The sequence below is a fragment of the Papio anubis genome, chromosome 13 (assembly GCF_008728515.1).
Source record: "Papio anubis isolate 15944 chromosome 13, Panubis1.0, whole genome shotgun sequence".
Classification (NCBI taxonomy): domain Eukaryota; kingdom Metazoa; phylum Chordata; class Mammalia; order Primates; family Cercopithecidae; genus Papio; species Papio anubis.
In genome coordinates, this window is record NC_044988.1 from 3,639,629 (window position 1) to 3,657,718 (window position 18,090).

The 18,090-nt window shown below is 54.7% G+C and overlaps 1 protein-coding gene across 1 annotated transcript; it reads left to right on the forward strand.

The window, feature by feature from the left end:
* Positions 1-5,759: 5,759 nt before the first annotated feature.
* On the forward strand, positions 5,760-15,907 carry NUTM2F (NUT family member 2F; the record flags this gene model as incomplete). The annotated part of the gene is given in 8 exon segments (XM_031654880.1): positions 5,760-6,067; positions 6,069-6,223; positions 8,580-9,276; positions 11,877-12,005; positions 12,979-13,118; positions 13,614-13,909; positions 14,387-14,503; positions 14,856-15,907. Coding segments are annotated over 8 exon segments (2,628 nt in total), but the record flags the coding sequence as incomplete, so codon positions are not given.
* Positions 15,908-18,090: the final 2,183 nt, after the last annotated feature.

The window sequence follows — 18,090 nt, forward strand, 5'->3', positions numbered from 1 at the left end:
TGAAAATCATGAAAAGAAACACACACAACCATGCAACATATTCTGAGCACACATATGGTCTTCCTACATTCCCCAAATATGTAAACCACAGTGTACATCCACAAAAATAGACACAAGCACTTTCTCTATTATTGCCCATATACACAAAAAGGTAATTCTTCCAAATCTGCCAAACATTAGACAAATACAAATCCCCAACATTCATCTGAGAACACACATGGAAAATACATCTTCACAACCCAAATCACAAATATCTAATCCTAATTCTTCTTGTATACATATATTACACCTCATATCCTCCAAATACAGACACTCACTCTTACACACTCTCACAAAAGCAGTTATGAATAGTTAAGAATGACTTTCTTTGCTTTTCTTTTTTCTTTTCTTTTCTTTTCTTTTTTTTTTGAGATGGAGTCTCGCTCCCACCTCGAAGTGCAGTGGCATGATCTCCTCTCACTGCAGCCTGCACCTCCCGGGTTCAAGCAATTCTCCTGCCTCAGCCTCCTGAGTAGCTGGAACTACAAGTGCGCACCACCACGCCTGGCTAACTTTTGTATTTTTAGTACAGACGGAGTTTCTCCAAGTTGGCCAGGCTGGTCTTGAACTCCTGACCTCAAGTGATCTGCCCACCTCAGCCTCCCAAAGTGCTGGGATTACAGGCGTGAGCCACCGTGCCCAGCCCAATTATGACCTTCTTTAATCTGCAATCTCCACACAGACACCACCAACCCACACAGGTGAATCCATATTAGATTCTCACCAATTAAATACATATCAAATTCCAAACTAAGAATTCATATAAACACATTTTCACATACACACAGCCACCCCCACAAATCTCACAACCCCCAAAATGCAAAACAAATCTTTCTCACATTTTCAAGTACACACACTGACCCAACTGCCCAAGAAGACACACACGTGTGTGCAGTAAATTTTAGATATAATACATGTGTAGTCTACAATTTACAAATAATGATATACACTACTTGTTATTGTAAATTCCACATAAGTAAGCGATTCTCATAGAAGCTTTTCTTGACTTTGGCCACACTCTTGCATCCACAACCAACCTGTGCTACCAAGTCAACAGACTATGACTAAAGGCCTGTTCTTCCACTTTGCAGCTGCTCATATCATTGGCAAATGAGCGTATTAGAACATGCATTGCTGGCTGATCATTCTGATTAAGTCAACAAGCTTGACAACTCACTCAAATGAGGTCGTCCGTGAGAACTTCACTGATTTTACGAGGACAGGAGCTACTTCTTTGCTGAACTGCAACACGTTTCAACTGCTGAGGTTTTCCTCAAGCTTTTGCATTGTTTGAAATGTGAGCGGCACCGCCGAGACAAACTTTGGGGTTCCCACTGCATTGCTAAATTTCCCCCTTCACTTCAAGGCCAGGCGAGCATGGGAAAGGAGCAGGGCCTGGGCGTCCCGCAGAGCCCCCGCTAAGGAACGCTCCCGCCTTGAGCGCAGCCACAGGCCTGCTCTGGCCACAAGGATGGGGTCGCCCCGCAGACAGTGGTGACCAGTGGAAGCATGACCAGGAGGCGATTACCTTCTAATCACTAATAACTTTATTTTTAGGTAACACCACGAAGGACGCCATGAGAGCGAAGGCCGTTGGGTAACCGCCCTTTCTGCTCGCGCTGCGCCGTCTCCCTGCCCCGAACCACCGGCAACTGATGCTGGGAGCGAGCGGTTGAGGGCGGCCGGCTGCGCGCTGGAACCCCGCCCACCTCGAGGCTCGTGCGCAGGCGCACGGGACAGGCCTGGAGCCCGCCCTGGGAGGGGCCCGCAGGAGATCGGGAAATGGAGGGACGCGGCGCCTGGGCGCTTCCTGGGACCAGGCGACGCCTTCTCCTTGGAACCTCCAAGACCGTCCCTCCTAGAAACGAGCGCGTCTGACCGGGCGCGGTGGCTCACACCTGTAATCCCAGCACTTTGGGAGGCCGAGGTGGGTGGATCACCTGAGGTCAGGAGTTCGAGACCAGCCTGGCCAACATGGTGCAATCCCGTCTCCACCAAAAATACAAAAATTAGCCGGGCGTGGTGGCGCACACTTGTAGTCCCAGCTATTCGGGAGGCTGAGGCAGAAGAATTGCGTGAACCCGGGAGGCGGAGGCTGCAGTGAGAGAAGAGCACACCACTGCACTTCAAGGCCGGAGCGAGACTCCGTCTCAAAAAAAACAAAAAACAAAACCAAAAAAAAAAAAAAAAGCTAGTAAGCAACTCACTGACTTGAGTTTGTGATAGCTTCAGAAGAAACTTTCATCATCAGATCTTTTCTGCCCATTTGCAGGATTCCTATTGTCTATCATCCACGTGATGACACTGAAGAGCCTTCACATCCAGGCCGACCTTGAGCCTTAAGTGCAGAGACTGAGAGCTCTGCAAGACACAGCATGGAGCCGCCATTCCTCTACTGTTCGGTGACTGGGTGGAAGAGCATGTGTCCTCTGAACAGGGGATCCAAGCCCTGAGATGTTCTTTCTCAGCAGTCAGTGTGGCCCAGGACATTGTGTGGGCATGCTCAGAGAGCAGGGGCCAGAGGGCTTTTAGCCACCACCTCCCATGGCCAGTCTTCACAAATTACCTTTGGCTAATTTGATTGTCTCTCCTCCTGGGGTCTGGGACTTCAAACATGTACAGAAGCGATTGCAGAACTGAGACAAGACACTGTTCCACAGTATGCTTTTTGTATCAGTGGCTCAGAAAAAGACTCATTGAAATCCTGTATCAAAGTCGTGTGTGAGAATCTTGAGAAAGCATCGGCTCACTGACTTGACAAGGGAGGAAGCAACCAAGAATTCTGCCCTTCTTCAGTGCCTGAGTGTGATATTTTGCCTCAACAGCCCTCTTAGATGAAGTTACTGATTGAAAATCATTTATGTTTGCCCCATGATAAAAGCTCAAGTCCTCAGAAAGGTCTCCAAAATGGTTGTTTTTTGTTTTGTTTTGGTAAGTTTACTATGATTTTGCTTGAATTGCTCTCTGTTGATCTTCTCAGCTAAGATCGAGGTAGAGTTGCACAGCAGAAGAGGGCTGCATGTAAGAAGGCAGCTCTGTCTCACAGGACAGAAGGCCTGGGAACACCCAGACAGGCAGTCACTGCGTGGAGGTCACTCCCCTCCCAGTGGCCACTGTGGAGGCATTTTATAGAAATGCTCGCTGGACCATTCAGGTTTAGAGTTGGGACAAAATCGAGAACTCAGAGGATATTGGACAGGAGTTAGGAAATGACTTTTTCACACAACTGGAGCGAGGAGGGGAGAACCCTGGGCTTGAGACTTGCAATCCACCGCCTTCCCCTGTGGTGTGGCCCGTTACATTTTCTTGCAACTCTGCCTTCTTAAGTCCAAATGTCTTCGAAAGGGGCAAATGCTTCGTAAGTGCCAACAGGGTGTGTTTCAGTGAATGTTCACAGTGTGCACCGGTCCGGCTGACGGCCTCTTCCCTTCCCCAACACCCTCCCATCAGTGCAAAATTACCCTGCCCAGCAGGGAGTGAGGTGTGTGTCTCAGAAGATTTTGTTGCTGTGCTCTGAGTACTCCTCATCTCCTTTGACCAGTTCCCTAAAACTCCCCTTGTTCACAGCACAGAACATGAGTGCTCTTTCCTGTCATTTTGACGCTGATAAGCAGCAATTCTCGGTGTGAAAATGAGAATGAAGTTTTTTTTAAAGACAGGCTACAATAATTCCCACACAGAACCACATGCAATGACACTTGTGGTGAAGATGAGGCCAACAGTGAGCTGAGAGAGGCCAGCCAGGATTCACACGTGCGAGGGGATGCATGGGAATGGGGATGGGACATTGGTGGACAGCATCCTCGCTTGTCTCAGAATGGACATGGGTAGTGAATTTCTAACTTCTGGAGAAACCGGAGTTCTAGGAATTGTAAGCTGCTTTATGTTAGGAAAGAAAAAGACGGTGCTCTGCCCTCCTGGCCCTTAAAACTGCGTACTGCCACTAAACCTGGAAGCTGAGAAGGATATAATGGCTACTCCTGACTTCGTCTCATCAAATCAGCCTGCTGTTGTTTTCTGCAATGGTTGTGGTGCAGAATCTTTTTGCGGTGCAGCCAAAATTCACACTTGAGTCTCCTTACTGCAAGTTCTCACTCTCACAGTGGAGAGTTAACAATAATTGCCTAGGCCGGGCGCGGTGGCTCACGCCTGTAATCCCAGCACTTTGGGAGGCCGAGGCAGGCGGATCACAGGGTCAGGAGATCGAGACTCATCCTGGCTAACACGGTGAAACCCCGTCTCTACTAAAAATACAAAAAAATTTTTTTTTTTTTTTTGAGACGGAGTCTCGCTCTGTGGCCCAGGCTGGAGTGCAGTGGCCAGATCTCAGCTCACTGCAAGCTCCGCCTCCTGGGTTTACGCCATTCTCCTGCCTCAGCCTCCCGAGTAGCTGGGACTACAGGTGTCCACCACCTCGCCCGGCTAGTTTTTTGTATTTTTTTTAGTAGAGACGGGGTTTCACTGTGTTAGCCAGGATGGTCTCGATCTCCTGACCTCGTGATCCGCCCGTCTCGGCCTCCCAAAGTGCTGGGATTACAGGCTTGAGCCACCGCGCCCGGCCTAAAAATACAAAAAATTAGCCGGGCATGGTGGTGGCCGCCTGTAGTCCCAGCTACTTGGGAGTCTGAGGCAGGAGAATGGTGTGAACCCAGGAGGTGGAGCTTGCAGTGAGCCGAGATTGTGCCACTGCACTCCAGCCTGGGCGACAGAGTGAGACTCTATCTCAAAAAATAAAATAAAAAATAAAATAAAAACAATAATTGCCTAATATGTTATACTTTTTTGGGAAGAGTTACCAGATAAAGTGCAAGATCCCAGTGAAATGTGAATAACACAGATAAAGACAGAATTTTTTGGTAAAAGTATACTCTAAATATCATACGGATCATACTTATAGTAAAAACGAATTCGCTGTTTATCTTCAATTCAAATTCCACTTGGTATTCTTTATTCATACTTGCTAAATCTGGCCACTGTGTTCTTTCATGTATTTTTAATTTTAAAAAACAGCAACATCTCGTTCTAGCAATTTACCTACAGAAATAAAGGCAGGTACCACATTACTGGGACAAACATGGTCACTGCAAGTATCAGAAGAATACTGGAACATATATATTAATTTTTACCCAAAAAACCAAAATATTTTTAGACAGCAAAAATAGCTTTATTATGCTTTTGATTGCATAATATATCTCTGGAAAGATGAAAAAGAATCAGATAACACCTGTTTGGTCCAGGAAAGAAAATGTGGTGGCCAGAGAAAAGAGGTGGGAGGAAGACTGGTCACTGCCTATTCCACTGTGCACAGTTTGAATCTGGAACCATGCAAAAGTATTGCTTAGTTGAGTTAAAATCATGTAAAAGATAAAAAATAAACATTTAACACCAGCACAATACGCTGGGAAACAAAATGAAAGGATTTCTGGTCTCGGTGCTGTAGGTCGCATAGCCACTCTTTCCTGGACTGAGGCTTCCCAGGAAACGGGATGGGAAGTAAGGCCTGCCCGCTGCTGTGGACAGAGATTCCAGCAACATACATGACCCGGGGGCACAAGGACTGCCTCGTAAACAATGATGAGCGCACAGCCACCTAATAGCCTGGATCGGCTGAGACCATCCTGATTTCAAACACCCAGTCCCCTTGCCTTCCTAAGAACCCCTGTGTTTCTCAGACTGAAAATGTGTTCTGAATTTTGTTCGGGAAGCGCAGTCCCTGTTGAAATTCATCAAGAGTGGGAAAGAGCCAAAGTGGGAAGGAGCATGGGTTGAATGGCACAAAAGTAGGTCTGTTGATAAAGAATGAAGTAAAGGGGACATCAGGTACAAGCTTTCGCTGTGAGTCAGAAGGACAATTTAAAAGTTGCCTAAAGGGGCCCACACCGTCTGTGTTGCTGCCATCCAGTTGGAAGGGAAACTCCGGTTCTTGCCTACTGGCCAGAGCTCTTCACAGAATGTCCCCCACCCTTGCCAAGCCCAGCTGCCCACCGCCCCTCCCCCTCTGCAGAATGTCTGGGGTCCTATGTTCCAAAGCTATTTACATTCAAATTTTCCCTGCTCCACTTGGACTCAGGAGCATCTGCTGAGCCAGGTCACTCTCTGGGTCCTGCCCTTGACTTTTCTCATTGTGGAAACTGCCAGACAGCGGTGGTCAGTGCCCAGCCTGAGGGGATGGCTTCAAATAGAAGTGAGCCTGTAGGGATGGGGGCATTATCCGAGTCTGCCATGCCTCAACTCCTTGGGAATTCAAATTTGAACTGCCCCTGGGGACAGCTGATAGGGCTGATGTTGAAGAGGGAGGGAGCACTGGATGTCCCCAAGGACATCACAGCTGGGGACGGCCATGGCACCCTGAGTCTGTGGTTAGGGAGGACGGCTCCTTAGAGGTGGACCAAGATGCCTGTGGGAATACACTGTGTAGGGGAAAGGATGGAGTGGATGAATTGATCCTTTCTGGAGGGGGACAGGTCATGTCATTGTGTGTTTGTAGGGAGTAGTGGGATCATGTTGTACTGGTGGCCACGGGAGGATGACAGGCAAGCCTGAGCCCTGTGTTGTGTCTTCAGGCACCTGGAAGGTGCCCTTCCATAGTGTTCAGAGGGATTTGGACTGGAGTTTTCTAGATCTGAGGGAGGAGTGGGGAGAAGTGATCTCAGCCAGAAAACTGTTGGGTGGGTTGGCTGTGACAGAGTATGCAGTGACAGCCTCTGGGTGGGGGAGGCTGGGGGCTACTATAACTGCCACAGCCCAGAGCCTCTCAGTTCCTGCCCCAGAGCTGGCTGCTCCGTCAGTTGAGGTAGCTGTTGGCTTTGATGCAACAGGGGTGGGGGCAGATGGGGAAGTTCAGGTAACACAAGGCCTGGGCTTCCTGAGTTGTTCTGCATTGTTTGCCCTTTTGTAGAAGCTCAGGTCTTCAGACCCACTTCCTCTTGTCTGCTAGTTCATGGCCTGTCCCCTGCACTTTGTGTTACTGTGGAGATGAAGAATTTGCCCCATTCCACGTATACTACCTCATGAACAGGGGACAGGTGTGGATTCTTGCTGGTTCTCAGTGGAAGGGTTTGGAAAGGCTGGTTTCCTTTTCAGTAGAGAAAGGAGAGTAGCGCACAAATAGGAAGATGGTTCTCTTATATTATTATTCAAGTTAGGATGTGTGTCCTGAATGATGAGGTGCATGTGCTGTATCCCTTATTCCCCCTGACTAGAGACTGCATGGGGTCCTAGTGGGCAGGGATGAGTTCCAGACAACTTTGCCTCACCTGGCCCGTGGGCCAGGAACCCCTGGTTCTTGGTTGGTCACTATGTTCAGTTATTGGGAGCTCAAAGGAGAAGGATCAGAGATGCTCCTTGTCCCACTACCTGTTGTAACATGACCAGCAGCTGTGAAAATCCCTGGGCACCTCCCCTGATAGCCCTGCTGCTCACCATTTGCTGGCTGAGTTCTAATCGTGTGCAGCTGTTGCTGGCTGTGCGGTGACAGTATCTCAGGGGACTCCACCACTGCCTCTCAGACATGCTCCCTGGGAACAGAGCTTCCTGAGTGGCAGCTGGGACCACTGAGCACTGAGGAACGGGTGGCTGGAATCTGACCCCCATTTAGCACTTGTGTGGGTGGTGCCAGGACAATCATTTGCATGCTGGGCATGATGTGTTATGGTTTATCTTCGGGGTTCCTAGGGCGCTGGCTTGGGTGAGATTTCCATCCAGTGGTTTTCTTTTTTCTTTTCTTTTTTTTTTTTTTGAGACGGAGTCTCGCTCTGTCACCCAGACTGGAATGAAGTAGCGCGATCTTGGCTCACTGCAGCCTCTGCCTCCTGGGTTCAAGCAATTCTCCTGCTTCAGTCTCCTGAGTAGCTGGGATTACAGGCATGCGCCATCAGCTAATTTTTGTATTTTAGTAGAGACGGGGTTTCACCATGTTGGCCAGGCTGGTCTTGAACTCCTGACCTCAGGTGATCCGCCCACCTCGGCTTCCCATAGTGCTGGGATTGCAGGCATGAATCAGCATGCCCAGCCTATCCAGTGGTTTTCTTTTGTAGTGTTGAGCTAGGAAAGGAGTTTACAGGAGCTTCAGGAAAAGGAAGACTGAAGAGGAGATAGGGCCATAATATTCGGAAGCTTCTGGCTTCCTGTCGGCCTTCTCAGTGCCGAGCACTGCCCTGGGGTAGGCCTGTCTCCTGTTGCTGAGCACGCTGAGGACCACCAAGCCGCTGAGAGACTCATCCCTGACCCATGGCTTGGGAGATGCCTGTGAGGCTGACGGGGTCTGCCAGGGACACCGAGGGAGACCCTCGGGCAGCGAAGGCTTGGCCGTTCCTTCTTGGGAGACAGGGGTCAGGGAGTCTTGGTGACCGGGGCCCGGCTCTCTAGTGGAGCAACCCTTTCGTGGAGGAACAGAGCATCCCATGCACACTCAGGGACACTTGCAAGCGGCAGTTTCCCTGTCACACGCCCTCAGCTGTTGGGGCTCCCCTCTGATTCCCCAGTGACTAGTGAGGACCAGGAGACCCCAGCTCATTCATCTCTTTCCTTTGTCTCCACAGCATACCCAGTGGTGGGACCGGGCATGACCGTGAACCCTGGCGCCTCCCTGTCTGTGTTCACAGCTCTGCCCTTCACCACAGCCGCTCCTGGCCCAGCACATGGGCCACCCCTCGTGACTGCAGTGGTTCCTCCAGGTGGCCCTCTGGTGCTGTCTGCCTTCCCCAGCACACCTCTGGTGGCAGGACAGGATGGCCGCGGCCCAAGTGGGGCCGGGGCTTCCAGCGTCTTTGTCCAGATGAAGACAGAAGTGGGGCCTGTGAAGCCCCCTCAGGCACAGACCTTGGTCCTAACTCAGAACCCCCTCGTCTGGCAGGTTCCAGGCGCCCTCTGCGGAGGTGTCGTGTGTCCACCTCCCCTACTCCTGGCAGCTGCTCCTGGGGTGCCCATTACATCTGCCCAGGTGGTTGGGAGCGCCCAGGCCTGTGAGGGAGGCTGGTCCCAGGGCCTTCCTATTCCACCACCACCACCGGCTGCCCAGATGCCTCCCATCGTGCCCCCAGGGAACGCTGGGCCATGGCCAGAAGGGGCTCATGGAGAGGGCAGCCTGCCTCCCTCCCAGGTCAAGGCCCCGCCGGACGACTCCTGTAACCTCAAGAGTGTCTATGAGAACTTCCGACTCTGGCAGCGCTACAAGCCCCTGGCCCGGAGGCACCTTCCCCAGAGTCCTGACACCGAAGCGCTTTCCTGCTTCCTCATGTGAGTGTCCTCGGGGCACTGCAGCTTGTCCTGCAGCTCACACATACAGAGGCTGCCGAATGGACAGGAGGTCACGCTGTTCAGGGGAGCCTGCAGGGTGGTTGTGAGGGTGATCAGTTGTGCTATGGGAAGGTACATTTTCAGCAACATTAATCTGGCTGTGGCTCAGGACAGACTGTCAGGGGCCTCATGTCAACTGCCCGTCACTATCCCGTGAGTCCAGCCAATCCTTACTTTTTTTTTGAGCCAGACTTTCGCTCTTGTAGCCCAGGCTGGAGTGCAATGGCGTGACCTCGGCTAACCACAACCTCCGCCTCCCGGGTTCAAGCAATTCTGCTGCCTCAGCTTCCTGAATAGTTGGGATTACAGGCATGTGCCACCACGGCCAGCTAATTTTTGCGTATTTTTACTAGAAACGGGGTTTCATCGTGTTAGCCAGGATGCTCTCAATCTCCTGACCTGGTGATCCACCCGCCTCGGCCTCCCAAAAGTGCTGGGATTACAGGCATGAGCCACTGTGCCCGGCTTTTACTTTCAATAATTTTCACAGCAATGTTTACGGAAGACCCAGGTCAGAGAGGGTTCTTGGTGCAACGTGCGCCACGGTTTGAGTTTAGGTCTTTTTTGTTTGTTTGAGATGGAGTCTCGCACTGTCACCTGGGCTGGAGTGCGATGGTGCAATCTTGGCTCACCACAACCTCCACCTCCTGGGTTCAAGTGATTCTCCTCCTTCAGCCCCCCAAGTACCTGGGATTACAAGTGCCTTCCACCATGCTCAGCTAATTTTTCGTATTTTTTAGTAGAGACAGGGTTTCACTATGTTGGCCAGGCTGGTGTTGAGCTCCTGACCTCGTGATCCACCCGCCTCAGCCTCTCAAAGTGCTGGGATTGCAAGTGTGAGCCACCACACCCGTCCTGGGTTTAGGTCTTTGAGTGTACACCCCAGTGCCTTCCCTCGAATTGAGTGTAGATGGCCAGGGGCACATCACATGGGGCTGGGGGGAGGAGTTGCAGGGCCCGGCGGGAACCTGGCATACGCCCGCAGTTCTGCCAGTGAGGTCCAGTGAGCACCGCGGTGGTGGAGTCTGCACAGGGGGATGGTCTTGGGCCCCGCACTAGGGTCGATGCTGGGCAGGTATTTGCATCTTCACCCTCAATCCTCCCTAGAAAAAAGGACAATGATGCTTCATTCAGAGAATGGTGAACAGATGACTTGAGCTCACATATGACATGCATAGCATAGTGCCTGGCACATGCTATGACACATTACATGACAGCAATTATGATTACTGTCCTTATTACTATCATTATCAGGACTAGGCCATCTAGGAGAGTGCTCCCCAAAGCCACAGGCTCCAGTGATAGCTCTGAATACACCACGAGCCCAGCAGCCCAGGGCTGTGGACTATGGTGACTGTGAGGCAGCAACGTCAGCATCCGGGAGAGTTTGTGGTTTCATTCCCAGTCCCTGCCTCTCTCCACCCTGTGGCGCCTCTGTGACCCTGTGTTTCCCACTGATGAGCAAACGGGAGCTTGCAGCACATCCACCATGCAACACACTGGCCGCTCCCCTTGGGAAGTCCCCTGCCTGGGGTGTAGGTAGAACACAGCCCCATCTTCCTCCCCAACAATCTCGCTGGCCCCGCACCCTGGTACTGCTCGCATTCCCCTTTGGAGCAGAGTCCCGGTGCACTGGGGACCCTGATTCTTGGAGTGGAGCTGCCCCAGGCTCACAGGCCTTTGCCATGGCTCCTGTGGGAATGTGGGAAGCTGTACCTGGCTGCTTGCAGTGGGCTTGACACCGCTCTGCTTTGGTTCTGGACATGTGCTCCTGCTTCTCATGCTCCAGGACCCTGAAGCTGCATCCCCAGGGGCTGCCTTACTCCAGAGTCCCCAGGAAGCTGGTTAAATCTCAGTCCTGGGGCCCAGGAACCTGCACTTTAACCCTCGCTCCCAGGTCATTCTGTGTGCACGCTGTCTCAGTCAGCTCAGGCTCATGCTGTCTTAGTCAGCTCAGGCTCAGCCGCAACGAATCCCATAGACTGGGTGCTTTATCAAGACACATTCATGTCTCCCAGTTCCAGAGGCCACAAGTCCCAGATCAAGGTGACAGCAGATTGGGTGTCTGGTCAGGGCCCTCTTCCTGGCTGGAGAGAGCTGCCTCGGCTGTGTCCTCTGGTGGCTGAGAGGAAAAGCCCTGGCGTCTCCTCCTGCCCTTATCAGGGCTCGGATTCCATGACTGGGACCCACGCTCATGACCTGCTGTAACCATGACTGCCTCCAAATACCGACACGCCGGCGCTCAGGGCTTCAGCACAGGAATGTTGGGGACACATATGTTCCACCCGTAGTACTGAGTTCACTTCTCAACATCATAACACCGAGGACTTGAGGGGCAGTCGGAGAGGCCACTCCGTAGCTTGTGTTGATGTTCGATCTTGGGGGCGTGTCCTGGGGCCTGAGGAGCCCACATGGGGGAGAACAGGACATGGAGAGATGGCAGGACAGGTATGGGGAGGACAGAGGCCAGGTGCTGGGACCAGGTGGGCTCGGGATGAAGGGTGAGCTTATAGACTGAGGCTGACTGCACTGGTTTACAGCCCAGTTCTCCGATCCCTGGCCCGGCGGAAGCCCACCATGACGCTGGAGGAGGGACTGTGGCGGGCCGTGCGCGAATGGCAGCACACGAGCAACTTTGACCGGATGATCTTCTACGAGATGGCGGAAAAGTGAGTCTGGGGTCCTGGGGGCAGGGCCCGCGGGACAGAGTGAGACTGAATGACGGAGGCCTGGTGGCTGTGGTGGCTTCTCAGTGTGGAGCATGAGGAGGGTGTGGACAAACACAGGATGCTCTGGGCCCCTGGCTCCCTCAGGAAGCTGCTCCTGCCACCTAGAGTGCTCTGGGGTCTCTGTCCTGCCCTCTTGGGAAGCACCCCCTGCCTGGCCTGGGGCCAACCTCTGCCTTGACACTGGAGGTCATGGCGGGAGCAGCCAGTGTCACAGCCCAGAGGGGGTCACCTCCAGCTGTGGGGATGGGGAGAAGGGGCGCTAGTGACTATAGACAGAGTGGGGTGCAGGCTCCTCACAGCAGTGGCCAGAAGTCGGTTTTCTGCCATCCCAGCCTGGCCAGGGAGTTGGGTCAGAGGAGACCTGTACCCGGGACACCATGAGACCCATCTCTGGCCTGACCGCCTTTGCTCCTGGGCAGTCCCCTCGGTGAAGACAGACAGACAGACAGCAGCCCCAGGGGAAAGGGGCCCTGTCCTCCGGGCTCAGCTTTTGCTTCCTCCCGACCAGGGGTCTCCCGGGCCTCGTGCCCCTGGGTTATCTTTCAGGGACCCGCAGTCCCAGCCTCAGGACTCCTGCATCTGGGCATCATCCCTGACACCGTCTGCCATCAACCCCACCCCTGGGCAGCTGAAACCTGGAGGAGGGGTCCCCTGGGACCCTCCTGGGCCTCGTGGCCCTGACTTGAGTCAGGAAGCCCTGTTGATGCCATGGGCTCCGCAGGGGCCGGGTGAGGGAGGGTGAGCCCAGAACTCTGGGAGCAGCTCCCTCCTGGGAGTGGGGGATGAGACCCAGTGAGGGCCTGGACAGCCCACCCAAGGCAATCCCTCGCATCCCTGCCCTCGGCCACTGCCTGGTCCTGGGGACAGGGGGCCTGGACCCTCTCCGCACAGCCTGGGCCTCCTTCACCCCCAGGTTCCTGGAGTTCGAGGCTAAGGAGGAGATGCAGATGCAGAAAGCACAGTGGATGAAGGAGACCCAGAGCCTGCCTCCTCCAGCCCCGCCGAGGCTTGAACCTCAAGGATCCCCGGCCCCTGAGGTGGCCAAGCAGCCAGGTACAGCTTCCCACATTCCCATAGGAGCCATGGCAAAGGCTAAAGGGGCCAAGGGAGGCCACTGTCCCCACACCCCATGCTTCCCTTCAAGAGGGGGGTTTGCTCCCCAACAGGACAGCTTCTGGGAGTGTATGTTGGGTACTGACCTGGTCAATACCTACTTCGTGGGCGGCCTGTGATCACGAAGCGGGGTATTGACTTGGTCAGGTTTCCTACTTACTCTCCCCTCGCCCGTCCAAAACTCCACATATGCTCTACCCAGCAAGCAGGGATGAGCGGGGAGAGTACATGGCATATCGTTGGCTCCAAACTTCCTCCCAAGCGATGCTGTCTCAGATGTGCCCCTCCTGCGTGTCTCCTCCAAGGGCGCTGTGGTTCAGGTGGTCCTGACCCAGCCGGGACCCACTTCACATCCCCAAGCCCTGCCCTCCCCTGTGTGGTGCAGGCAGGAGGAGCGGCCCTCACCACGCCCGGCCTCCTCCCTCTCTGCCTCAGTGTACCTTCCCAGCAAGGATGGCCCCAAGGCCCCGCCTGCCTGCCTGCCACCACCCAGGCCCCAGCAGCCAGCAGAGACCAAGGTCCCTGAGGAGATCCCCCCTGAAGTGGTGCAGGAGTATGTGGACATCATGGAGGAGCTGCTGGGGTCTCACCTTGGGGCCACAGGGGAGCCCAAGGGACAATGTGAAGATGGCGAAGTGGAGCAGCCACAGGAAGAGGAGGGGATGAGTCCAGACCCGGGCCTCCTGGGCTACATTGACAAGCTGTGTTCCCAGGAAGACTTTGTCACCAAGGTGGGCTGGCCTGGAGTGCTGGGATCTGCAGGATTCCAGGGGGTGGCACTCCCAGGCCCTTGGAATTAAGCTCTGTTCCTTAGCTACTCAGCAGGGGGGTGGGTGGGTGTGTTCCTGTGGATTTGAGTGTCTGTGTATGTGATTGCCTGTGTCTATGTGTTGCTGTGTGTTTGTGTCTGTGATTTGTTACTGTGTGTCTGTGTGGGTGTGAATGTGGCACGTGTGTTCCTTGTGTCTGTGTCTTTTCCCGTGTCATATATGGATCTGTTTGTGTGTCTGTGTGGTTTGTGTGTCTCTGTATGTATGTATGCCACCAGGTCTGTGGTCTGTGTGTGTAGCTGGTGGTCGCCATGATATGAGACAGCCCCAGGAGGGTGGGGACAGGGCCCTCCCCGCTTTCTGCATCTCCTCTGGGTGTCCTTGGCTCCAGGTTACTCCCTGCCCAGGAAGCTCATGTCTTCTTCCTTCTGTTTCCAGGTGGAGGCCGTCATTCACTCCCCATTCCTGGAAGAACTGCTGTCCCCAGATCCACAGATGGATTTATTGGCCCTAAGCCAGGAGCTGGAGAAGGAGGAAGAACTCACACTTGCCCAGGTAGACCAGCGGAGGGAGGGGAACCCAGAGGCAGGAGGGACCCGGCACCCAAGGCCCACCTGATTGTCTAACCCCATCCTGCTGGGGATGCTCAGCTTCTTGGGGAGTCACTCTGGGGTGGGAAGATGCAGGTTCAGAGGGAGTGGGACGGAGAGGAGCCAGGGAGGGGAGTCAGGATGCAAGCTGCAATGAGGCCCAATGGGATGCCCGGCAGAGCCACACCCTCTCCCTTTGACACGAAGCCCAGATGCCTCAGACTTCCCTGTCTCCCGCCGAAGTGCCCTGGTCTCCACCACCCTGGGCCCTGCTCACACCTGGGGCAGCGCCAGTAAGTGCCTCTTTCCTCCCGCAGCTAGTGGAGAAGCGCCTCCTATCCTTGAAGGAGAAACGGCGTGTGAGGGCAGCCCCTAGTCATGGCACGGCCTGTTTGGACTCAAGTCCTTCTAAGTTTGCAGCTCGCCAAGGAGCAGAGAGAGACGCCCCTGACCCCCAACAAGGGATCGGCATGGAAACCTGCCCACCCCAGACGGCTGCCCAGGTCCCTCAGGGACAGGCTAGAGTGTGCACCGGCATGGCCAGGTCCAAAGACCCTGCTGTGCTTTTGGGATGTCAGGATTGCCCTGGGCTGAGGGCTGCCCAGCCAACCTCTCCTCTCGAGGACCACAGACCCACCTGCCCCAGCCTGGGAACCAAGGACACCTTGGATCTCCCTGGAGCCTCTCCTGTTAAGGAGTCACACAGGCTGGCTAAGGGGTCAAGTGAGGAGAGGGAACTCCCTGGCATGGTGTATGTCGTGGGTTCCCACCACAGGCTGCGGCCCTGGAGGCTATCCCAGAGCCCTGTCCCTTCCTCAGGCCTTCTCAGCCCAGGAGGGCGGGGACCCCAGGGAGCTCTTCAGTCGCCATCTGCTCAGAGAAGAGGCCTCAGCCCAGCACCCTCTCCTGTTACCAAGTCCAAGAAGCGACTTCTCTTCCGAAGCCCATCCCCTGCTGAAAAGATGCCCGACCCAGGGCCTGGGCTCAGGGTCTCTGGGAAGCAATCCCTGGCTCCAGGGCTGGGTGGCCCCTCACAGTCTCAAAAGAGAAGGGGTGGCCCCTTGGTCTCCAGGAGGAAGAAAAAGCGGCATTGTAGCCAGTAGGGGCCGCTGCGGGGCAGGCTCTCTGGTGCCAGTCCCCAAGGTTGGGGCTCTGAACTCTCGGACCCTCATGGCAGCAGGTGCCCCAAAGCAAAGGCTGCTTCTCCCCCAGTGCTGATCTTGCTGGGCCTTAGCTTTGGAGGGTGGAGGAGGGAGGGGAGGGAGAGGGTGGCTGAACAGGGAGGGCGGGAAGGGAGGGCCTGCGGGGAGGGGGCTAGGGGGTGGGAAGCCCTTGGGGGCCTCATGTGTAAATGGAATACATGTAGTTGTGTTGGAAAATGCTCTGGGGCTGCTGCCTCTGTCCTTGGCGCTGTGCTGCTCCGTGGAGGGTGTCTGTGAAGGAGGGCAGAGGGAACCAGGAGATGCCAGGCACTGGGAACCCACAGGAGCTGGCTCCACTTTTTCCTCCTGGTATAGGGGCCCCTTCAGATGCTCCGGGGACTGACAGATGCTGAGGAAAGCCCTGATCCCTCCCACGACCCACTCACAAGACCCCGCCTGCTTTAGGGAGGCTTCTCGGGGCCTCCCATCGTTATCAGTATCCCTGGAAAATCCTGGGATAGAGAGAGCTAGCTGGCTCTTGTTCTGCTCGGTGGGAGCTGAGGAGAAGGCAGCTGCCTACAACATGGACATGGGAAGAGGGGGCCGCTCCTGCTTAACCCTTATCAGGAAGACCGTGGGCACTGGGCTGAGGGGAGACGTTGAGGTGTCCGTCCACACGGGTGTGTGGGATATGAGAGGCGCGGAGCAGGGGAAGTCCCTCTGCCTGTTTCTGGGCAGGAGAGAGTCTTGTCCAACTAGCTGAAGCACATGCTCCTTGCTGTGGCCACAGAGACTGGCCTCAGGGGCCCTCGGGGTCCTGCATGGAGCCCCCCACAGCTATGATTCCCTTCCCATATGATGACTGAACTCGTGTGGAATTGATGTAGACAGAGATTTACACTGGTATCTAAAACAGTTCCCTTCCAACACACCATCACCAACGGGAACAAGCATGACCAGCCCGCCAGGCGCAGAGTGGGTGTGTCTGCTGGTCCCAGGGCCAGGAGGAGCTGGGGCCCAGGCCAGGGGGGGCCAAGGGTCAGCCACCCTTCTGCCAGGCACAGACCCCAAGGGCAGAGCAGGGGCTGCCTGGGATGTGGCACTGGCTGTTTGGGAAGTGCCCTGGGAGTCGGGGGCCAGGTGTTCACCGAAGGGAGACTTCCGGAGTCTACGAGCGAGATGAGGACTGCATCAGGAGAGAGACAGGCTAGGGAGGACGCTCTGCTCTTTCCCAGGTTGTCCTGTCCTCCCCATCTCTGATGAACTCCCCTCACCCCATGTGGCTGACCTCTGTCCCCTTACCCCTAACCCACCTCTTAGAATCTCAGATCCCAGCATGGACAGGACCTGGCACCTGCCCTGGTTCCCTCCTGGCCAAGACCTTCTTGTCCACGGTCTGAGTTCCAATTCCTCCCCAGGGCTCTTGTTGGCTCAGGACCGCTGTGACTGCCAGAGCACAGGTCCCAGCACTGCCTGCATGCACAGCCGTGTTCATGGTGCCGGGCACTGGCCCAGCAGCAGAAGCTGGTGGGGCAAAGCTGTCTGGTATATGGTGGCCTGGCCCCTCTGCCAAGTGACAAGGGGAGCCGTGTTTGGGCGACCCCATCTGCCCACAGAGCACAGCAGTCAGCCGGACAGATGCCTCTCTGCCCTGTCCCTTCTGCTCGATGTGGGCAGTGTCGGAGGCCTTCCGTCCTCTGTGGCCTTTGGGAAGGAGAGTTTATCTTGGCAGGGCTTCCCCAGCTCAGTGCACATCAGGCCCTCGGGGAAAATGTGGGGAGTGAAGAGTCACTGGTGGGTGATGCAGGCAGCTCCCGTGACTCCTCTACATTCAGGGCCATCCTCAGGAGACGAGGTAACACCTCCCCTTTGCAGGGTTTAGGAATGTTAAGTGAGCCGTGTTTGAAGGGAACGTGGTCGGTACTCTGGTGTGTGTGGGTGCTCAGCCAACTTCCTCACTTAAGGGTGAAAATGATACCTTGGCTTAGTGACACCTCGGGGCTTCTGCTGGTTACCTCACTAGCTGTTTTCTGCCCCACTGTCCCTGTCCTTGTTTTGGCTGAGACATTTCCAAGAGGCAGAACCTGTGCTTCCTCCACCTCTGTGTCCCGCCTGAGCCCTACAATCTGCCCCCACACGGGCACAGTGGGGCTGACGGGGGGGCTCTGATAGACTGAATGTGTGTCCCCCCCAGTTCCTGTGTGGAAGCCCTAACTCCTCATGTGATGGTATTTGGAGATGAGGCTTTGGGAGTTATTCAGGGTTAGACGAGACCATGAAGGTGGGGCCCTAATGATGGGATTAGGGCCCTGGTAAGAAGCAGACATCCCGGAGCTCGCTCTCTCCCTGACATGAGGACACAGTGAGAAGGCAGCTGTCTGCAAGCCAGGAAGAGAGCCCTCGCCAGAAC